Below are 22,860 nucleotides of genomic sequence, written 5' to 3'. Positions count from 1 at the left end.
CTCGCCCTCCTGGCTTCTGTCTCATCACTGGGCACAGAGCAGTCTCTTCTACAACACTTCTGCCTGCTCTATACCCCTAGCGGTCATTGCAAGACTCGGTGTGTAGGTGTTCACAGATGTGTGGTCCAAGACCCCATGAGACCGAGCCAGGACAAGGAGTGGGGTGTCAGCTCGACCAGCAGCTAAGAGGTATTAGGTGGGTACAAGACCTCCGAGGAGCTCAGGCCATCCAGAGCCAGAGCAGGCTCTCTGCTGTCGGGACCCACTTGCTTCAGTGCCTGCTGTGTGACCGACAACTGCTCGATTCCCTACTGTGCCTCATCCAGAGCTTCCTGACAAACACTGATGATATGTCTCTCCATTCTCCAGGGTCAGTGGGTCCCATGAGGGGTTGTGAGGAAGCCATGGGGAGAGCACTAGACCTGGAGTCAGTTAAGTGGTCCCTCACCAGAGTGGTAGACACGAGAGTGGGTGGTTCCGTGAGATAGTTGATAAGTTGGAAAATTCCTATCACCTGGCCCTGTCACAGCCACTGCAACACACAAATACATTACTCCAGTGTAGTGACACTGGCCTGGCCAGATACAGAATGTGATGTGGACACAAATATATGTAATACATAATACTGTGTTTGATTTGTGTGTACATGTGTGTGGTATGGTGTGTGTGTGTATGTGCATGTGTGTGGTATGGTGTGTGTATGGCCTCTGTGTGTGTGTGTTATGGTGTGGTGTGTGTGTGTGTGCATGTGTGTGTGTGGTATGTGTGTGTGAGTATGTGTGCGTGTATGGTATGGTGTGTGTATGGTCTGTGTGTGTGTGTGTGTGTGTTGGTATGGTGTGTGTGTGTCATGGCAGGGTATACCCATGAGTGCAGGTTCCCATGGGTACCAGAAGATGATGTCATGTCCATTAGAGCTGGAGCCACTTTGGTTGTGAAATCCTGACGTGGGTGCTGGGAACTGAACTTAGGTGCAAGGGCAGCACGTGCTGTTGGTCACTGAAACATCTCTCTAGCCCTGATTTTGTTGTTCCTGAGCCCAGGCTGGCCTCATATTCACGATCCTCCTGCCTCTGCCTCCTGAGTTCTGGCACTACAACTGTGTACCACCACAAGAGGTAACATTGTTTTTCCAATCACTGTTTCAGAGCATACAGCCTCTGCTTACAAAAACCTGATATTTTTCTGATGTTGGCTATGTGGCTCCATTAGTAAAATGTCTGTTTGCCCAGCACACAGGATGCTCTGGGTCCATTCTGAGGCACAGTGCAGCACAGGGAGGACAAGCTTATAATCTCTGCACTTGGGACGTGGAGAGAGGAGGATGAGACAGTTTGAGGACAGCTGGTCTACAGGAGACCCTGTCTCCAGAAACTGTAATTTGCTAGAGCATGCTGTGTTAGGCCAGGAGAAGCTTGGAGTCTTCTGTTTGACCTAATCTCGTTTTGTCTGCCACACTAAAGGACAGGGTATGAAGGAGAGGCCCTGTCCTAGTTCAGAAAGTAAGCTCCACAATGGTCATACAGTGCTGTGGTAAGGACAGATTCCTCAGTTTGTACCCTGTCACTAAGTGACACATGACTGTCTCTGAGCCCAGCCCTGCTTGCTTAGCCACAGTGTCTAAACTCAGTTTCCCATCTAAGAACCAAGAACAATCACCCCAGTGAGCCTCCTGCCGAACTCTGCTGTCAAATATAGATTCTTTTTTTGTTGTTTGTTCGTTTTGTTTTTTCGGGGGTGGGAGGGTTGGTTTTTAAAGACAGAGTTTCTGTGTGTAGCCTTGGCTGTCCTGGAACTCACTCTGTAGACCAACTGGCTTGGAACACACAGAGATCCACCTGTCTCTGCCTCCTGAGTACTGAGATGAAAGACATGAGCCACCCCTACCCTACTCCCACCCGGCTATGTCCCAGATGGCCTCGAACTCTATGCAGAAAAGGAACTAGGCTGTCCTCAAACTCACAGACATCCTCCCCCCAGCCCCCAGGTCTAGAATTAAAGGTGTACATGACCATGCCCTGCCTCGGATCCTTTCAAAGCTTGAATTCAATAACACAAGGCCAGTACTGACACCAGGAAGGTCAGCTCTTGAGAAATCCTACCAGTGACTACTGTTTGCAAGGTTGGTACAGTTAGAAGACCAAGAGCCAGACTCAGAGGTAATCTTGAAGTATGCCAGGCTACAGGGTGGGTAGCCACTGCCAGAGGGCCAGCAACTTCCCAGGGGTGCCCCAGGCTGGGGGGTCACACCTGGTAATCCGGCTTGGTGAAGTAGTCAAGGCTGGCGATGTGGTCCAGGAAGAGATGGAACTCGGACGGCATGTGCTTCAATAGCATCCGGTGCTCGTATTTCTCCTTGATCATCCCCACCTGCTCCTGGAAGGAGAAGGCACAGGAGATAGAGACCCGGCTGCTCCACCCTCTGCCTCTTCCACCCAGCTGTGGGGACCTCACCTTGTCCTTGATCTTTCTCCAGGGCAGCTGGCCCACAGCAAACTCCACCAGCATGTAGAAGAGGGACCACAGGTCGTCATGGCGGCCCATCTCCTGGGAGGTAAGAGGGAGTCACCTGGAGCCCGCAAGTCCTCCCCTAGGGATAAACCCTTTTCTGGGAGACTTCTGTCAGGGAGGCCTGATCACTGGACCCGGATAAGCAACATAGGTCTCTCTGAACTGTGGCCCATCCTATACCTCAGCATACACAGAACATCACAGTAAAAAGGGCTATGTTCTCTTCCTCAGGGATTTTCAGTGGGAGGAGAAATGGTGGAAGCCCAAAAGAGAAGGACATCAGGGACAGCCACTAGTAAGCCTTCCTCTAACTCCAGGCTTCCTCAGTGATGGAGCGCAGCCGACGCCCCATTCTCCCCCCCCCCACATCCACAGCCCACTCTACGACTGACTTTTTCTTTCTGCCCTCAGCCCTTAGCTCAGGCTGTGCCTCTCACTCACCCGGTTCTTGTGAGCATTGACCGAGGCGTAGCGGACAGTCCCCCGGAACCCGGCCACATTCCGAGGCTGCAGAGAAGAGACCGCACCTCAGCCACACTGCGGACCCTACCACCATCCAGCCTAACTGACCACCACAGGAGCCCAGGCAGGAGAGTGGACCAGGCCGTCCCCCCAGGGTTGGATAGACTGATTCTGAAGAATAGGCAGGTCTGCTGAGGTGGTTACAAGGAAAACAGAGAGGTATTCCTGTGCTAGGGAGTGGGGAGAGCCCCCGCCATTCTGAGGCCCAGTGGTACTCACAGGACGAACGTCCCCAGTGGTGTTGGTGTACTGCCGAGCCAGCCCAAAGTCCAACATGTAGCACTTTCTGTAGGTAGAGGGCAGGCGGCCCATGGCAAAGTTGGACTGTTGGAAGAACAGCAGCCGTGAGCCGGGGGCCAGCACCCCAGGAGCCACAGGAGTTGCTATGCCTGTGCCGAGAGACCCTAGCCCGCAGACTCCCACATGCACCGACTCACAAGAGTGTGACCATCTGTGGGATCTCAGAGCATGTGTGACTAGTCTCAATTTAGAGATACAGAAATTGGGTGGCGTCCGAGGTTGAGGGGGTATCACAGAACTGGACAAAACCGGCTTTGAGCTCTGGGCCATCCTGCTCTAAGCCCTCAGCTCCCCAGAAGGCAGCGGGGTTTGGTAGAGTTACCTTGCTAGAAATCAATCATATACTCTGAATCCTTCTTGTCATGGGCCCTTGGGCCGTTCACCAGTCTTCTCAGGTTCCTCTTTTACTTCTTTATTATTTTTCCTTTATTTTTATTTTATTTATTTATTTTGATTTTTTTCAAGACAGGGTTTCTCTGTGTGACTTCGAACTCACTCTGTAGAGCAGACTGGCCTTGAACTCATAAAGATCTGCCTGCTTCCGCCTCCCAAATGCTGGGATTAAAGGCGTGTGCCACCCCCACCCCATCCCCTGGGCTTCTTTTTAACCTTTTATATTAAAAGATTTTACTTTGTTTTTCAGCACCAAGATGCCAAAGAAAGTCAGGTGCCCCCTCCTGACCTTGTCACCTCTAGATTGAAGAACTACATGGGGTCATGGGTGACAGATGAGGACAAATGGAGAGCCAAGAGGTGACAAAGAGGAGCTGTGGTTTGGTGCAAATCAAGAACTGTTCCACGAGCAGAGGCTCTGAGGCCCAGCCACTGCAGTGGAGAAGCCAGGAGACTCAGGAGCATTGCTCACCGGCTTGATGTCACGGTGCAGGAAGCCCACCGAGTGAATGGCTTCAATGGACTCCAGGATCTGCTTGCCCAGCCGCAGGGTGGTGCTCAGCGTGAAAGTGCCCCTCGGCTGGCTGCGACGCAGGTCGGCCAGATTCCGGCCCTGGGAGGAGTGAGCGGGAAGGGACATTGTCCCACACTGTACCCATCCCATCAGGAACTGATGTCCCCTGCTGCATGCCCCACCCACGCCACGCAGCAGCTCTTGGGGAGAAAGGTAAGTGGGAGGACCCCAAGGTCGCACCTGGAGCTGCATCACCACATAATTAAACTTCTCGTTCCTGCCACAGCCAATGAACCTGCACACGTGGTCCTTCCCTGGAGGGCACAAAGACAGAGGCCTCCCCAGTCCCACTCCTTCCTCCTCACCTCCCCCCCCCCCCTGTGAATGAGTGTCTGCGTTTCTGTCTATCTGATTCTGTCTCTTGTCTCTGGATGTCTGTCTCTGTCTATCTCTGTTTCTCCCTCCCCCCACCCCACACACACATGTTGTTTGTGGCATGTATGTAGACCACGCCCATGCCCACCTAGCTGGGTTCTGAGAAGCTGAACCTCAGAACTCCTTATGTTTGCAAGGCAAGCACTTTGGTCTTGGAGCCACCTCTCTGGCAGACTCTTAGGCCACGTGGCCAGCCCTGGCTCCTGGAATGCCTATTATAACCTCTCATCCCCCTCCCCATGAGCCCCACCTCCTTCCTGACACTTTGGCTCAACTGGCTATGACCCAGCACTGAGCCATCACTAGCACAGGGCCTCCCTCCCTCTCCACCACTCTCCTAGCCAATGGTCCTGTCTCCCTCACATCATGGCTCAGCCACCTTTCTTCCCACGCCCCAGCCCCAGGTTGGTACCTTGAAGCTTTTTGAGCACAGCGACCTCCATCTTGAGGACCTGCTTAGGCTGTTGTGCAGACTCCACCTTGAGGGCCACATTCTCCCTGGTCAGCAGATCCATGGCCTCGTAGATCTCACCGAAGCCCCCACCCCCGATCTTTTTCAGCTGTGGAGGAGGGGGAGGGTGGTGCTCAGCAATCATGCTGGACATCTCCTCAACCCACCTCCACTGACTGTGTTCTCCACTGATGGGCAGGTGTGTCGGTGTCTGCTGCTCCTCCCCTCTGAAGCAGACAGCTAGCCCAGAAGCATAGATCCCTTCCTACACATAGCTCCAGACAGAGCGGACGTGGGGACATGAGATAACATGGGGTTCTGAAGATCCTAGGTCAGCCTGCATCTTCTCTAAATGGAGAGCAGGGCCAAGGCTGTAGCTTGGTGACTGGAGTGCTTGTTCCGTGCACAAAGCCCAGGTTCAATCCCCAGCACCATGTCCAGCAGGCATGGCGGTACACACCAGATCATTCCCAATGCCAGGAAGAAGGTAGAGGCCGGATCAGAAGTTATACCAGCCTGGGCTTCATAGCAAGTGCTAGCCTGAGATATTTGAGACCCTTCCTTCAAAGAAAGGGAGGAAGGGACACATGGGTAAGAACTTAGCAAGTAAAGGCACTTGCTGCCAAGCTTGATGTCCTGAGTTCGATTCCCCAAGACTCACATGGTAGGAGATAGCTGGTTTTCCAAGTTATCCTCTGATATCCACACACATGCCATGACACACATCAATAAATGTCCAAAATAATAACAATAAAGGACAGGAAAGATCCAGAGCTATGAGAGGTGACATTTCTTGAGCCAGGGAGGGAAACAAGGAAAGAGATCGGGAACCTTCCTACTCTGGGTGGAAGCTAGTCAGACTGCAGAAGCCTGACAACCAGGTGGGAGCGGACCCAGACTCCAGCCCGTCTTCCATGGGAGGCAGTAAGTGCTTCTGCGTCCTTTCACGGCTTGCTGTGTGTGAGCATAGAAGAAGGGTAGGTGAGTGAGGGCCTCGCAGGTGTCACCAGTTTTCCAGGCTCACCTGACTCCCTAAATGCACCTGGGGAAAGTCACAAGGCCCAGGGCCAGAAATGCCTTGGCTAGGCCACAGCTAGAAAATAGCCAGGGGCAGAACCTTCTGATGTAGAACCCATGAGGTTTCGGGACATTGGTGACACAGAAGCCATCAGAGTCCCTGCAGGTGGGACCTTCCCCAACACCTACCCCCCAACTTCCCACAGCCCAACTTCTCCACTAGCCTTTTCCAAAACTGAGCCCACATCTTTCTCTATTTGACACCTACCACTAGAGTAGGGGTCTAGTCATCTGCAGGCATCTCGCTTCCTTTCCTTCCACCGCCCCGTGATGAAGAGCATATTTTCTCACTGGCTACAGTGAACCTCACATTTTGGGGATCCGTGAAAATATTTTAACTTGTTTTCAGATCAAAAGATGAAGTCATGAACTTTTAGGTCAAAGAGGAAACAAACCTCTGTCTATAACATGAATATATGATTTCTCATACCAACGCAGATATAAAACGCAGTCTTTGATACCCTCTTATAGAAGGAGATGTCATCCTGGCAAGAGTGTCCAAGGTTCATGGATGTCACAGGCAGATCTGCTTAAAGCCCCCTTAATGGAGCAAACACCTTCCAAAGGCTTTGCAGGCCCCATTTCTCCTCTCCTTCTGTATGTTTTAATAATCGAAGGTGCACCGCAAGAGAGCCACAGTTTATTTGGAACGAACATCCTGTTTTGTGGCCCCACTCTAGACAGCTTAGAGTCATCTAAGTCTCTGAAATGTCCTGAGCCTGTTTTTTCTACTCAATAGGAGAAAATCAGTTTGGGATGAGCCCCAAGGACCTTTCAGTCTTAAGGTCCCAATTTTGGGATGAGGTGATCTTGCAGACAGCATTGATGACAGACCAGATCCTGTCTTTCGATCATGGGAACTTAACGAGTTAGTTAATCACACCCATGAAGCCGGGGTGTGCTAGTAATTTCTGTAGGTTCTCCATCAGTTCCTGACATAACCCACCGAAGGCACTTTTACATCCTCAGAACAAGAAAGAAACAAAAGGAACACTAAGATATTATTACTGTTGTTTGCTATGCTGGTTGCAAGGACACCCCTCCTCATGAACAACTTACTATTTTTTTTTTTAAGGACAAAGAAATTTTCTTCCCAGTACGCTGACCCTCATTTCTCTGGCTGCGGCCCATCTCCGATCCATGATTCTTGGTTCCGTCAATCCCACCCTTCCCTGAAAATGGCTGCTTGACACCTAGTCTCCCCAGCCCTTCAGGGAAACGAACCGGTGACAGTCATAAGTCCGGGTCTGACATACATGAGCCCCTCCCCTCCAACTCCCTCTGCCATTTCCTTCACAAAGCACAAGGTCTAAACTCAGTGTGTATAAACCGTCTTTTTTCTTGCCTTTCAGTTCAAATGTTATTCAGTCTCCCATCTGCCAGACATGAAGCTCCTGTGCCAGGGACTTGGGGATCTTAAAGGAGCGTTTCTCACTTTGCCAAACACCCCTTCCTTTGATAGCTGCCCCGGCTCCTCCTGCATATCTGTCCAGGCTCTCAGTCTCTCAGCATGCCCCTACTTCAGGAGCCCTAAGAGCCTCCTCTGTAACACCTCCACTCCCAGTTCCTGAAAATGCTTCCACTTTGTCTCTCTCCCTGGACCTCTAAGGGACCTACGCAGCCCAGCCGGATGGCTGTTGCCATGGAGATCTGCCTGCACCCAGGCCCCACCCTCCTCTCAAATCCAGCACCCTTAGTGAGCTGAGCCTCACCACACCAAAGCACAAGGACGCGCACACTCAAACACCACGACTGTACACGGTGAAAATCTGACCTCTCTGGTTCTTTCTTCCCCTCTGGATCCCCATTCAGTGCAGAACCACAGTCGGACTCACTTTTCCCACACTGTACTATCCCGCATTATCCCACCATACAATAAAGAGGACACCAGGGTGCTCTGAAGCGATGAGGGGAAAGGTTTGGACAGAGGCTGACTGACAGTAAATCAGGTTCCCTAGACACAACCACCACTTCAACCCTTTACACAGCCTCCTCCCATCCATCCTTCCCCAACGAAGAGACTTGGACTACAACTCCCAACAGGCCAAGGAGCCTGAAGTCCTGAGTTAAAGAAACAAGGCACGCTGGGAGATGGAGTCTCAGCGTGTTGCACCTGCCGCAGGAACCCGGGAAGGGAGGAGGGTGGATGGAGAAGATGGAGTGCGTACGCGGTGGGAGCAGCCTGCAGGGCATCTTTCCCCAGACTCAAGCCTTTCCGTCCTCTGCGGAAGCCGAGGAACACATGCTCACTCAATGTCCTTCCCCAAGGTGCGGCAAAGAAGGAGCCCCCTCCCCCAACGCCCTCCTCCGCACCACGGGCTCTGCAGGAGTTGTTCAGCCTGGACTGGACCAGCACGATCTAGCCCGGGAACGGGTGAAAGGGAACTGGGTTGGAGAGAGGGTATTGGGAGAATGTGTGGGCAAAAATAACCTTTAAACAGCACAGTAATAAGCTCTCGGGGACACCTTCCACTTGTGGTAAGGGCTCCAAGGGCACCAGTCTTAGAGTCAATATCTCTTCTTCTCCCTTCCCAGACCCCCTCCCTCTACCCGATATGTCACTCACCACCTTCCAGCGATCTTTGACCACGTAGTTGGCCGGCAGGATGTCGGCCTGCTCCCCTCCCCCACTCATGTTGGTTTCGTCCTTAAGAGCAGCTGCTAGGCACTGCATCCGCCAGCCGGAGGGAGGGGTGCCCGCAGGGCCTGCCCTTGGGGGGCCATCTACCTGGGGGAGTGAGGGGGGGCAGTGAACAGCCTGGCTGCCACCTTAGACCACCCCACATCCCAGAAGGAAACCCCATCCTGCTGGTGGGCACCCTTCCCAAGCCTACTGGGCAGATGCTCCAGGAGTTACTGGGAGAAATACTCCTGACAGTGGAGGTCAGTGGAAGAGAGAGTTATAAACCACTAACAGGAGATATGAAAAATCAGTAGCAGGACACACATGATGAAAACAGGAGAGGGTAGTAATGTGTGAATAAGCCAATGTGGGAACCCCTTACCATAGAGACATTCCAAACAAACAAGAGAAGATGTGTTAGCCAGCAGGTATCCTAGCCTGAGACCCAAGAATGACTAGCCTGAGTCACTCCACCAGCTGAGTAGGGTAAGCCATGGGATACCCCACATCAGAGTGGCCAGCCAGCCAACCAGAGAGATGCAACCATCAAGAAAAAACGATGACATGCACAGCTGCTCCTAAGAGTGGTGTGGAGGCAGATGGGCTATTAAGGGCCACACACTCAGTAGGGGATGATCCCGCTGCCTGCCTTAAGGCGGGGGAAGCCAGGATGTGTGCAGACTGTGAACACAAGAGCATGGACTCAAGCTGTAGACTTCGGGGGATGGAATCCCAGTGGCTACTCCACAGTGGACAAAATAGACTAACCCGGGAAAGAGCAGAGCAGTAGGTGCTGTGTATGGGAAGGCAGGCACTTCCCTTACACAGTTCTGGGTAGGCAGGGGTGTGGAAGCCCTGAGCTGTTCTATAGTTTCTAGGCCTATCAGGAATCAGCCAGAAAGAATGCAGCTTCTGTTTTGCTTAGGTGAATAAGGTTGAGTACTGGAAACAGAGACCCTCAAAAATACAAGTTGTCCGAAGAAATGTGTATGTGTGCGCAACTGTGTGTGCCTGTGTTTGTGTGCCCCTCCATATGAGTGTATGTTAGTGTGCACGTGTGTGAGGAAGGGCAGAAAAGATGGATTTCTAGGATTTCTGCCCAGCCAACATAGGATTAAGAACCAGTAGCCTTTCTTTCCTCTAGAGATACTTCATGTGCTCTCTGCCCCATTCCAACCATCATCCCAGAGAGCCACACACAGGAGTGGAGGAGCTGGGAACTGGCTATAGGAGAGAAGGAAAGGGGGCAGGAAGAGCATGAGGTTGACTCTCCTTGGGATGGCTAACCTCTCAGGACTTGTATTAGGTATCCGGTTAAGGGCAGGGTGGGTTATGAGGGCAGTGAGGCAGCCTTCACCAGGTCACTGGGGTACCACAGGATACCCCAGTATCTCCATGAGGAAAGACACCGTTACTCTTGATAGCTTTGTGTGAAAAGACTGAACTGAGTCTTTCCCTCCAGTCCTTACAATGCCAGGGCTGTGGGGGTAGCAGGCAAGACATGGGGAAGAGGGAAAGAGATGGAACGGGGTTCTGGAGACAAGACAGAGGCAGCTGACCATGGGGTCACACACCTGGAATCCCAGCATTCTGGAAGTGGAGGCAGAAGGATAGCCTTGACTACACAGTAAGTTCAAGGCCAGCCTGGGCTACAAGATACCCTGACTGAAATTTTAAACAATTTTTAAGAAAAAAAATTTAAACGAAAAGACTGGAGAGTCAATAGGACTTGTGTGGCGGAGACCTTAGCGGGAACCAGTTGTAGCTTTGTCCATAGTGTTCAAGAGGCCATGAATTCCAGCCCCAGAAAGCAGGGGTGGGGTGGGGGTTAGAATCCAACTGGGGAGGAAGCTCAGTGGCTCAGTACATACCCAGAATGTTCAAGGCCTCAGTTTCAACTCCCGACACCATTTAAATAATGATAAAAACAATAATAAAATGCCCTTCACGCACAAAATAGATAACGTGATCAAAGGGGGGGGGGTAATGGAAATACAGCTCATTAGTAGAGCACTTGCTAACAAGAAGGACAAGGCTCTACATCAGGTCCCCAGTACTGAAAAGAAGAAAAGCTGAGCAACCTAGGTGGGCTTCTCAGTCCTGCACAGTGTGGCTCTGCAGGTGGATGGGGAAAATTGTGTGCTGCTCACACTATGTACATGGGAAAAATCTTAAAGAAATGGGAGAGGAGAGAAAAGTAGGACCCGGCCATCCTGCTCACCTCCCTTCCCAGAGGATGCTTCTGAGAAGCCCACTTAGCCCAGATAGGGTTGACAAGCTTGAGTGACCAGACACACTCTCAGGTCCCTTTGTGTGTGTGTGTGTGTGTGTATGTGTGTGTGTGTGTGTGCATGAGAATGTGGGACAAGTGGCAAGGGCAAGCTGAGTACTTAGAAGCTTATCGTGGTTTGGGAGCAGAAGAGTTGATGTGTAGCTATTCAAGGCATGAGGCCAGTATGTGTGGGAATCTCAGAGTCCAGGAGAGGTGGAGCCAGAAGGAACAGACAGAGGTCTAGAGGAGAGTGTAGCGAGCAGGGCAAGTCCAGGTGACAGCCTGAGGGGAGGAGGGGGTCGGTAAGTAAGACAAGAGACGGAGTGACAGGACCACCACGGGAGGGGCTTCTGGGCATGGCTGGGAAGTAAAGGAAGAGACTGGTAGGAAGAAGGGAGGGACTGGGGATGGAAGAGAGGGTCTGAAGGCATCTGAACGACCTGTCCGAGGTAACAGGAGGGAAACCACAGGGACGAGGGACGCCGGGCTGGGGAGGGTGGGTCTGTGCGGGGGCTGGGAGCAGCTCCAGGCCTCAGGCTGTGGCCCAGGCAGTGTAGGCCAGCGTCCTAGCTCCTAGAGGCGGCGACAACGACCGCTGCGGGACGGGAGCCGAGCCCTGGGAGGTGAGCCCGGCGGGAGGCCCGATGTACCCCAGGAGGGTCCCCGGTCCACCCCCTGGCCCCGCCCCGCCTCACCTGCTCGGTGTCCGCTGCGGCTGCGGCTGCGGCTGCGGCGGCGGCGGCGGCGGTGAAGGCAGCGGCGCGGGGCGGCGCATCCCCCGGGGCCGGGGCGGGGCGGGGGCGGCTCAGTGCGGCACTGGGCGGCCCGCTCCCTCCCGCGGCGGCGGCGGCGGCGGCCTCCCGACCCCGACCATCCCGGCCCGACCCGGCCCGGCCCCGATCCTCGTCGGGCGACGGCGGCGGCGGAGGCAGCGGAGTGGGGAGCTGCCCACAATGCACTGCGCCGCCAGCATCAGCACCAGCCCTGACATCACCGCCCCACCGCCCTGGCCCTTACATCACTGCCGTTTTTTTGGTTTTTTTTTTTTTTGTTTGTTTTTTTCTGACATCACATTCCACTCTGCTCAGACCCTTCCGGGGAACTCTCATGTGGTCTCCTACGCTCCCAGGTTCTCTTAACGGATCTATGCGGTTCACTTGACCACAGGCTTCTTTCCTTACCTGTTCCAGAAACCTCTCTTCTCTCCCATCACCTTTTATCAACCCCACTTCCCAGAATATCTTCTTTACCCCTCGCCTGACCCCATTAGCCTCACCTGACACCCCCCCACGATTCCATCCCCCACATAGCCTCTCCTCCACCTGTACCCGTCCTTCCATACCTATCATAGTCTCTCCTAACAGCATCGTACATCTGGACATACTACCCCTGGCTTGTAACCCTCTCTTCATCAAGCACTTGCCTTCTCTCCTGGTTTACCTGCTCTTTCTTTGGCCCTTTCTTCCAACTGTTGACAGACTCAGTCATTGTTTCTTATTGCTTACCAAATAAGATACACACTCTTTACTGTGACATTAAAAACTCTCCAACATGTGCCCATAAGGCTATTACTCTTCTGACAGATGGGGATTACTCAATATTCTCTGAATATACTCTGCGCTTTGCCTCTCTAGGTTCCTTCCCCTACTGTGTATCCCCTCAGCAAATGCAGAGGGAGAGTCTATAGCAACAACAACAATAGCAGCAGCTACACCTGCCGGGCACATTAACTTATTTAATCTCTAGAAGTACCCTATGAAGAAAGTGCACTTCCCTCGAAAACATAAAGACCTGCATGTGGGTCCTAGCACCGGAGTATGAGGCCAGGAGCTGTGGTGGGTGTCTCCATACCCAGCACCGGGGAAACCAGTCAGTCAAATCCTCAGAGCTTGTTGGACAATCTAGCTCCAGGTTCAGTGAAAGAAGAGACCCTATCACAAAGCAATAAAGAGAACACAGGCACATAGAAATAAGGGGGAGGGAGAAGGGGAGGGTAGGAGGGGAGATGGGGGAAAGAGAGAGAGAGAGAGAGAGAGAGAGAGAGAGAGAGAGAGAGAGAGAGAGAGAGAGAGCTTGTAAAATAACTCGATGGTGTTTGCCTCAAAGGCCTGACAACCTAAGTTTGGTTCATAGAAATCATGATGGAAGGAGAGAACTTCTAAAAAAGTTTTCTAACTTTCACATATGTACTAAAGCATGTACACAGCCTGGCGCGCACAGAGCCACACTCATATATCACACCATACACACACATAATAATATACTATAGAAATAATAAATTTTAAAAGAAAAAATGAAATGATGTTCTCAGGAAAGTAGATGCCACTGAAATCATTGTGTTAAGGGACTAAGGGAGCAGAAAAGACAAATACTTCATGATTTCTGTCAAATGCAGAACTTTGTCTGGCAGTGTAGAACGGAACCTGAAGCCAAACTGGGTCAATCCCCAGCTTCACATGATAGAAAAAGAGAAGCAAGTCAATTTCCATGGCACGCAAACACGTGTGCACACACACATGCACATGTGAAAATGTTTCTGAAATTGTGTGTGTCTTGAAACTAGAAAGCAGCCCATGAAAGAGGTGAAAGAGATCCTAAGGGATGTGGGGAATAGGGAAGGTGATGGAGTAGATGTATGTGATAAGGAAGCAGAGGGGAAATAGTAGGGAAGAAAGGGGATCCAGCCAGTTCTTGAGAAGAGGGCGTATGGGGTAGATACTGAGCAAGAATAAAATATAGTCACACATATGTACAAAAACAGTGTCCTGCGACCTCTTCATATGCTAACTTTTAATAAGAAAGGTAGGACAGCAGTTAAAATGCTTGCTACTCAAGCAGGAAAACCAGAGATTCATCACCTTCAACCCCCATGTGGAAAACAAAACAAAGCTAGGTCTACAACGTGGACTGGAATCCCAGAGCTGCCACATTGACTCGAGGGTCACTGGAGTTTACTGGTTAGTCCCTGGGGTTTACTGGCTAGTTCCTGGGGTTTACTGGCTACCAAGTCTAATGAAATGAGGGAAGGAGCTCCAGGTTCAAAGAGATACTCTCTCAAAAATTAGATGGAGAGCCATTGAAGAGGATGCCCAAGAGGATACTCACACTGGGAGAGGGAGAAAGACAGAGACAGACACACACAGAGACAGACAGACAGACAGAATGAGAATTTTTTTTATGTCTAGTTCAGTATGCTTTAATCCCAGCACTCAGGAGCAGGTAGATCTCTGTGAGGTTGAGACCTGCTGGTCTTCAAAGGGAGTTCCAGGACAGCCAGAGATACACAGAGAAACCCTGTCCCAAAAAACCCAAACCAAAAAAGAAAAGTCTTCTATGTCTTCTGGGGCTGGGATGTAGCTCAGGTACTAGGGTAACTGCCTTGCAAACTCCAAGCTCTGGGTGAAATCCCTGCTTCTCTCTGTCCCAGATTGTCTACATTTCTACTTAATATGTTCAACACTTCTTGTGACTTTCAAAATATGAAATAGTTACAATAACTGTTTTAATGCACTTGTTTGTTAACTTCATTGTCTGAGTAATTTCTGGGTAATTTAAGTTTAACTTATCTTCTGAGCACTGGTTATATGTTTTTCTGTTTACATACTTAGCATTTTGTCAACATTAAAAAATTTTTTTCATACAAAAGAAAACAAAATTGAGGCTCTTGGGGCTGGAGAGCTGGGCTCAGTGGTTAAGGGTTGCTCTTGTTTATTGCTTCTGTTTGCAGTTTTGTTTTCTTTTTTAAGATTTATTCATTTATTTAATGTATATGAGTACACTGTAGCTGTCTTCAAACACACCAGAAGTGGGCATCAAATACCTTTAGAGACGGTTCTGAGCCATCATGTGCTTGCTAGGAATTGAACTCAGGACCTCTGGAAGAACAGTCAGTGTTCTTGACTGCTGAGCCATTTCTCCAGTCATGGCTTTTGTTTCCTTGTCTGTTCTGTTGTTGTTATATTTTGCTTTTATTTGAGACATTTTTTTCATCCAGACATCTCTCACTTGGTGTCTGGATCACTCCTTTAGCTTATCCACTGTGCACAACTCTGAAAAGTACATGGAGTGCTCCCTCTGCTTAGAGATTCTGATTTAAATGCCTTTAATTTTTTTAAAAATATGCGTTTATTTAATATATTTGAGTACATCATAGCTGTCTTCAGACACACCAGAAGAGGGCATCAGATCCCATTACAGACAGTTATGAGTCACCATGTGGTTGTTGGAAATTGAACTCTGGACCTCTGGAAGAGCAGTCAGTGTTCTTAACCAGTGAACCATCTCTTCAGCCCCTTAAGTGCCTTAAATTTTTTTTAATTTACTTATTTTATCTGTAAGGATGTTTTATGTGCATGTAAGTCTGTGCAGACTCTTGGGCCTGAGGGAGTCTGTATCTGGTCCCATGGAACTGGAGTCAAAGGCAGTTGTGAGCTATCATGTGGGTTCTGGGATACCAAATCCTGGTCCTCTGGAAGAGCAGCCGGTTTATTTAGGGACTGGGCCGTCTCTGCAGCTTCTTGATTTATATTCCTTGGTATACACATTCATAGCTTGGATCCATGGATCATCTCAAGTTTCTTTCTCTGAGAACCCTCATACTTTCTTCCTATTTCTGAACTATGATATTTCCACTAGTGGTACCCAAAGAATCCAGGCCCTCCTGATCCAGCTGACACCTGGTGTACTGGCTGGTTTTTTGTGTCAACTTGACACAAGCTGGAGTTATCACAGAAAGGAACTTCCCTTGAGGAAATACCTCCTTAAGATCCAGTTATAAGGCATTTTCTCAATTAGTGATCAAGAGGGGAGGGCCCATTGTGGATGGTGCCATCCCCAGGCTGGTAGTCCTGGGTTCTATAAAAAAGCAGGCTGAGCAAGCCAGGGGAAGCAAGCCAGTAAGCAGCACTCCTCCACAGTGTTTGCATCAACTCCTGCTTCCAAGTTCCTGCCCTATAATTGTTCCTGTCCTACTTCATTTGATGATGAACAGCAATGTAGAAGTGTAAGCTGAATAAACCCTTTCCTCCCCAACTTGCTTCTTGGTCATGATGTTTTGTGCAGGGATACAAACCCTGACTAAGACATCTGGTTCTGCTGTTGGTTTTTAGCCATTGCTTTGTTATTGCTATTATTTGAGATGGGGTCTCCTATAGCCCAGGCTAGTCTCAAATTTTCATGTAGCTGGGGCTGACCTTGAATTCCTGATCCTCCTGCACCCACCGTGCAGTAGTCATGTGCTACCATGCCCAGCTCATATTTTGCTTTCAGTAAAATCTAATTTTGTTTTAAATTTATTTAGAAAGTTGATTTATTATGTGTATGGGTATTTTGTCTGCATGTATGTTTGTGTACCATCATGTGCATGTCTTGTGCTGTCAGAGAGTGAAAGAGGGTATTGGATTCCCTGGGACACCAGCTGCTACATGGGACCCAAACTCATATCCTGTGCATGAGCATCCAGTTCTCAAACGCTAAGCTGTCTCTCTCCCAAATCTAGTGCCAATTACTGGCTGTCAAATGCTGTGACCTAGCCTCATGGGTGTTTCAGTTTGTCTTCATAGCTCCAGGACACTGCCAGACTCGATCTGAGCTGTTTCCCTGTAGCCTGGAACCCTACAGGGCAAAAAGCCTGGGTCGATGTCAAGTTCCTTACGATTGCTTCGAATTTCCTCACACCTGACCCTACAGTGCCAGACACCGGTTATTCAAGCATATTCAGTCTGATTTTTATATCTGGCTACTCCCTGTATTGGATCACATCTGGTCTGAGTGTCATATGGCAAAAAATGTGAAGAAAAACTGGAAGGGAACTTCTGCTTCTCTGAGCTTTGATGCTTTGACACATCACTGGACAGTGCTAAACCCGTTCTTCCCATTCTGGGGCTCGGGCCTCACTCTGTCCAAAGTCAAATATTTCTCACTGTTTCCTTCAGCAGTCCCCTCAGAGCCCACTGAATATCTTACACAAAAGAATCACACTTTTGTGTCCCAACTTGTCTATTAAAGGGGACTTAAAAGATATAATATGAGATCCTGTGAGATGGCCCAGCAGGGGAGCCCTACAACCTGAATCAGAACCCCAGGACTTATGTGGTAGAAGAAGAAAAGGTAAACATCCACAAGTTGTCCTCTAATCTACATACATACGTGCATGCACACACACGTGAATGCACACTCGCTCATGCACACAAACTCGAGCGTGCATTGCTGCTCCTCAGGGGACTCAGGCCTGGTTCCTTCAGCTCCCTCACATCAGGCTGTTCGCAGCTGCCTGTAATTCCAGTTCCAGGGGACCCACTGCCGGTTTCTGGTCTTTCTGGGCACCTCATGTATGTGACACATATACGCACACTCGAGGAACATGCTCATACATGTCAAATAAAAAGAAATCTTAAAAACACGACAGGGTCTCATTCTGTAGCAATGACTGGCCTGAAACTGTGTCTCCTGCATGCTGAGATTAAAGGTGTGTGGCCGTCATGCCTGGCGAGAAAAATAAATGTCCAAAACAAATGGAGAGAGGGAGGAGGTGATGATGATGGTGGTGCTGGTGGTAGAGCTACAGATGGCTCAGCAGTTAGGAGCACTGGCTGCTGTTGCAGGAGACCTGGGTTTGTTCCCATGCCTGTCCCAGCATGGTGTCTCACACTTGTCTGTGACTCCCATTCCACAGGACCCAGCATTCTCTTCTGGTCTTCTTGGGCACCCACATGATGCACAGACCCCGATCCAGGCAGAACACCCACACGCATAAAATTTTAAAATAAATAAAAGGGTGTTTTCAAAGATAACCTTAAACAAAGACACAGCATGCGTGAGCAATGCTTGCAGCACAGCGTGCGAGGCAGAAAGCTGCACGGAAGCCTTCTGTTCCATCGAGTTTGGGACTCAGTAAAGCTGGACTTATTTTCGGAGGGATTGGAGGGAGTGAGGGGTTGCAAGTCAGCTGAGGCAGATACAAGCTGGGGAGCTGATAAGGGGTTGGCGAGCGTGTGTGTATGTGTGTGTGTGTGTGTGTGTGTGTGTGTGTGTGATACAACCCAGAGCCTCCAGCACTAAACACACTTGTTACAAGCAGCAGGGTGTTTGTGCTGTAATTATTATTTATTTGGGGTAATTTTTTTTTGTAGGCAAGTTATTATTATAGTTAAAGCAAACACATGGGACAGGGTCTGGGCCCCGATGCTTCTGAGCAGCTGTGAACACATTTTAAGGGATTTGATCAAGTGGGCACAAGGACGTTAGACAAGACACGGAAGTGGGCAGTGCAAGGCTAGGAAGGGCACCAAATCTCATTACAGATGGTTCTGAGCCACCATGTGGTTGCTGGGATCTGAACTCAGGACCTTTGGAAGAGCAGTCAGTGCTCTTAACCACTGAGCCATCTCTCCAGCCCATACCCGAGGCAATGGGGCTGTCTTTGCACCATTCCAACTCTCCGGAGTCCTAATCAGTCATCCTTGAAGACTTTAACACAAGCACAGCTTTTTCCGAGGAATTTCACTTCACAGACCTTATCAGAGTTTTCCTCTTACTTCAGCTTTTTGGCAATTTCATACTTTTATCTACTGCATTCTGGTTATTCTCTTTCCCCTAGTTTCTCTCATCTCTCTCTCTCTTCCCCCTTCCCAGCCAGTTGGTAGGTTTTGTGACCCATTTGGTTTAACCAGAGCCATTTATGTGACCCTTAGGTTAGAACTAATGAATGGAGCTCAGTGCGGTCCCCAGTGGATACACAACAGAAAGCACCGACTCTGTAACTATTAGTAGGAAACAGTTCAGCAGTAAGAATAGACCGGGACCCCCACACACCCAGGCGTGGCTGTGGATAGTTTCCATCTTCTGTAGACTCAGGGCGTCCATCTGAAGACAACCGCTGCTTGCTGCAATGGCTGTGTCTTAGGTAGAATATGGCCTCTCACACAGCTCTTCTGTAACTTGTGGGCCACTGGGTTGTCTTTCTTTTCCCTTCTGGTTTTATCCCAACTAAGGTAGAGGGGGTCGCTGAGGGAGGTCCCATCTCCTCAGAGTGGCTAGCAGACTGAGGATGAACTGGGATCAAGAGATCTGGAGGGGGCAGGACCAGAGAAGTGGCCATGGAACTGGTGGGGACCCAGATTCTAGAAAGTGTAATAGTCTTGTATCTCTGTACCCATAAATAAGAGCATCCCTCAGCCCTCATCAGAAGTGCTTCTCTTCGCAGATTGGTGGAGTCCCACACCTGGTTGTGGAGCGTTTGAACGTAAATGTGCGGTCTCCACATGCCACGCCCCCTCCCTCCGTGGTTCAGGCATCATCCCGGAAAAGTGGGTTGAAAGACTGCGGGACTGCCTTGAAATAGTATTCCTGGACATGACAGTGGGGTTTCACACAGGAGCTCATAGCAGCTAAGACCGTCTGTGCAAGATCAAGCTGGTCCAAACCCTAGCTTGGGTGGAGGCCCCATGACAATTTCAGTTGCTAAACTGCTGACAGTTAATGGCTTCAGGGACAGACAAGACCCATTTTTCCTCAGGGATGCAGTCTTTGACCTGTGCACGGGGCAGGCGTCCACGTGCAGAAGAAGCATAAACCAGAACCTTCCTCGGCCAGCCGGTCCCCTAATCTAGGAACTTGTCTGCAGGTCCCCTAGCCTACAGGTCCTTGCCTGCAGGTACCTAGTTTGCAGGTCCCTGAGCTGCGGGTTCCCTAGGCTGCATGTCCCCTAGCCAGCGGATCCCCTAGCTGGTGGGTACCCTAGCCGTTCTTGAGAAGCTGCCTGTACTTGCTCCAGCTGAAGGCTCCATCCACACCAGGGCACACATAGGTAGCACTAATGGGCTCAGTGGGTGGGGAGGGAAGCTGGACAGATGGCTCAGTGGTTAACAGCACTGGCCACTCTCCCAGAGGACCGGGTTTGATTGTCAGCACCAGCATGGTGGCTCACGTGTCTGTAACCTCCAGTTCCAGGATATCTCATTGTGTTCTTTTGGCCTCTTGGCAAACCAGGCGTCCACACGGTGCATAGACATACATTCAGGCAAAACACCTAGACACATAAAATAATAATAGTAAATAAAAACATGAAGCTGATGTAAGGAATAGAAGAGAAACTGGAGGGGAGAGATTGAGATAGATTTGATTAAAATGCACTACACAAATGCATGAATAAGAAAATGCTTTAAAAATAAGTTAACTTTTTTCTTTTAATTTTGGAAAGATTAATGAGAACCAATCATAGTTGCCCATGGGTCCCGTACAGAGTTTGAGAGCACTGAGGTCTGTATAGAACTACTTGAATAGCTAGGAGCTGGGGAGGGCAAGTCACGGGGAGGAGTCAGAACTAAGGGGCGGGTTGGCTCAGGAAGAGCCTATCCGGGAAAAGCGAGCTTGCAAAAGGCCCCCTTTTCCGCCGGGAGTCACTTTCCCAGATCACGTGGTAGCGTCAGCGACCCCTTGCGGCGGCAGTGGTTGCGCGCGACGATGGCGGCATCCGGGAAACCGGTTCCACTCTCTGTGTACTTCTGCGGGAGCATCCGTGGCGGACGTGAGGACCAAGCACTGTATGCGCGGATCGTATCGCGGCTGCGGCGCTATGGGAACGTGCTCACTGAACATGTGGCTGATGCTGAGTTGGACCCGCGTGGTGAGGCGGCGCGGGTTGGAGACTCGCAGGCTGGGGACCTGCAGGCTAGAGGGTCTGTAGGCTAAGAAGACTTGCTGACTAGGGACTTGCCAGCTAGGAGACCCAGTGGCTAGGGGATCCACTGGCTAGTAGACAAGCAACCTAGGGAACCCGCAGCTCAGGGAACCTGTAGGCTAGGCTACCTGCCGGCGAGGACCTGTAGGCTGGGGAACGCCAGGCTAGGACCTATAGGTTAGGGGACCTGCTGGCTGAGGAAGGTCCTAGCTCACGTCTCTTCTGCTTGCGCATGTCCCATGCCCCATGCGCAGGTCAAATGAGAGCCCAGACCCAACATTGGGCTAGCAAGGCTTTGCTCTCATCTGGGTTTAGCAGTCCTCCAGTAGGAAAGTTGTACCTAGAAACTTCTGCTCCAAACCCATGCAAGAATAGACTTATTCTCTAATGCAATTCTGGAGAATTTTTTTCAAAGACAAAGACTCACTAGACAAAATTGCTCGGGGATTGGAAAGGACCCGTTTGTGCTTATGGTTGGCTAGCTCATGGTGGGTTTGGTGGATAATCCTCAATCATCGGCATCAACACCAGCACTCTGGAGGTTGGTCTACCTGGGTTTAGATCCTGTCGAGGGTGGGGGGGGACAGAGAGAGACACACACAGAGACAGAGAGACAGAGAGAGACAGAGAGAGTATGGGGTGTGGAATCTGGTTTTTTCCCCCTAGTTACTTTTTCTTGCTCTTTCTTTTTTCTTTCTTTCTTTCTTTCTTTCTTTCTTTCTTTCTTTTTCTTTCTTTCTTTTTTTTTTTTTTTTTTTTTTGGAAACAGGGGCTGTCATGTAACCTCAGTTACCTCAGACTTGCTGTGTAGCAGAGGATTACCCCATCCTCTTGCCTCCACCCCCCCAAGTGCTAGAATTATAGGCACCTGCCGCTACACTCAACTTGTTAGTGTTTTGGTTTTTTGAGACACAGTCTCTCTAAGTACCCCTGGCTATCATCGTACTTACCGTGTAGACCAGGCTGTGTTGGAACTCAGAGATCCCCCAGCCTCTGCTTCCGGGGCTGGGATTATAAGTATGTGCCATGATCCTCAGGCTCACAAAAGAACTTTTAGACAGCGTGGTTCTGCTCCGCCAGCAGCAGAGCCTCACCATCCTGAACAGCAGCATTTATTCAGACTGGAAGCTGTGATCCTGGCCCCCTGACCCCTTATGTCTCTTGGATTCCAAGTGGGTCAGACTTTCCCCCACACTCACAGCCCCATCCACCTTGCACAGGATTGCATTTTTCTTGTGGCCGTTTCATCCCTCAAAAGGACTGCCCTTTGAAGGTACTAGAGCACGGGTTCCCTCTCTCTACCCCTCCCCGAGCAGGGTAGATAGGAAAAACAGTGAGAACATAGAAGTTACTGGGTGCTGAACTGGCGTGGGGAACAACCTTGACCAGCTTGCCTGCAACCACAGGGGGAGAGACTGCTGGGGGCGACCGGCTCATCCATGAGCGGGACCTGGCCTGGCTGCGGCAGGCAGATGGTGAGTCCTCGTCCCTCCTGCATGTGGGCTCCTCTGTGATGTCAATCCCTGGGATATCCCTGGCCTTAACATCCCCACCACAGACACACCGTCATCCTGTCCTTAAAGTCCCGGGCATTAAATCATACTTTTCTTTCTTTCCAGTGGTCGTGGCCGAAGTGACACAGCCGTCCTTGGGTGTTGGCTATGAACTGGGCCAGGCAGTAGCTCTTGGGAAGTCAGTTCTATGCCTGTTCCGACCACAGTCTGGCCGAGGTGAGTACTCCAGCCCGGGGAGGCTTACTCCTTCCTCGGAACCCCATACCCATTTCTTCCCAGTGGGCTGGGGCAGGGAGCAGAGTGGGAAGCATGGAAGGGAGTCAGTTTTGCATTTTCCCCTCCCCAGTGCTCTCTGCCATGATCCGGGGAGCAGCAGATGGTTCGAGGTTCCAGGTACGGGACTACACAGAGGAGGAGCTGGAGACCATGCTCGACCGGTACTTTGAGGATTATCTTTCTCAGGAGACGGCGGCTTCCTCCAGTAACCCAAGTGCCTGACTTAACCCCACTGTATTTAAAAAAAAATGATTTATTTCAAACTTATTTTTACATATATTTTAACAGCTGTA

General features: G+C 50.4%; 2 protein-coding genes across 2 annotated transcripts in view; one reads left to right on the top strand and one right to left on the bottom strand.

Moving 5' to 3' along the window:
* TTBK1 (tau tubulin kinase 1) overlaps window positions 1-12,102 on the bottom strand; it is a gene marked incomplete at its 3' end in the record, with an annotated part of 39,664 nt that extends 27,562 nt beyond the window's left edge. Inside the window, exons 1-9 of the mRNA XM_080916736.1 lie at window positions 11,794-12,102; window positions 8,770-8,931; window positions 5,088-5,235; window positions 4,481-4,554; window positions 4,199-4,339; window positions 3,253-3,357; window positions 2,953-3,018; window positions 2,455-2,547; window positions 2,251-2,376 (exon numbers count right to left, since the gene is read on the bottom strand). Of these exons, the coding sequence (XP_080772862.1) occupies window positions 2,251-2,376; window positions 2,455-2,547; window positions 2,953-3,018; window positions 3,253-3,357; window positions 4,199-4,339; window positions 4,481-4,554; window positions 5,088-5,235; window positions 8,770-8,877 (861 nt within the window). The 5' untranslated portion in view covers window positions 8,878-8,931; window positions 11,794-12,102. The remainder of the gene's footprint in view (window positions 1-2,250; window positions 2,377-2,454; window positions 2,548-2,952; window positions 3,019-3,252; window positions 3,358-4,198; window positions 4,340-4,480; window positions 4,555-5,087; window positions 5,236-8,769; window positions 8,932-11,793) is intronic.
* Window positions 12,103-20,559: 8,457 nt separating this feature from the next.
* On the top strand, window positions 20,560-22,860 carry DNPH1 (2'-deoxynucleoside 5'-phosphate N-hydrolase 1). Its single transcript, XM_080916838.1, has 4 exons — window positions 20,560-20,723; window positions 22,184-22,252; window positions 22,397-22,507; window positions 22,638-22,860. The coding sequence occupies exons 1-4, from the start codon at window positions 20,561-20,563 to the stop codon at window positions 22,787-22,789; spliced, it is 495 nt and encodes a 164-aa protein (XP_080772964.1). The 5' UTR covers window position 20,560; the 3' UTR covers window positions 22,790-22,860.

The sequence above is a fragment of the Micromys minutus genome (genome assembly GCF_963924665.1).
Source record: "Micromys minutus genome assembly, chromosome: 5".
Classification (NCBI taxonomy): Eukaryota; Metazoa; Chordata; class Mammalia; order Rodentia; family Muridae; genus Micromys; species Micromys minutus.
This window is presented reverse-complemented; position numbering and strand designations above follow the sequence as displayed.

What these genes read in the sequence shown, in the direction of transcription:
- DNPH1 (XM_080916838.1), top strand. Translation starts at nt 20,561, where the DNA reads ATGGCGGCATCCGGGAAACCGGTTCCACTCTCTGTGTACTTCTGCGGG. An exon ending in TGCTGAGTTGGACCCGCGTG is followed by an intron (nt 20,724 to 22,183) that starts GTGAGGCGGCGC and finishes CTGCAACCACAG; the next exon opens with GGGGAGAGACTGCTGGGGGC. An exon ending in CCGACCACAGTCTGGCCGAG is followed by an intron (nt 22,508 to 22,637) that starts GTGAGTACTCCA and finishes TCCCCTCCCCAG; the next exon opens with TGCTCTCTGCCATGATCCGG.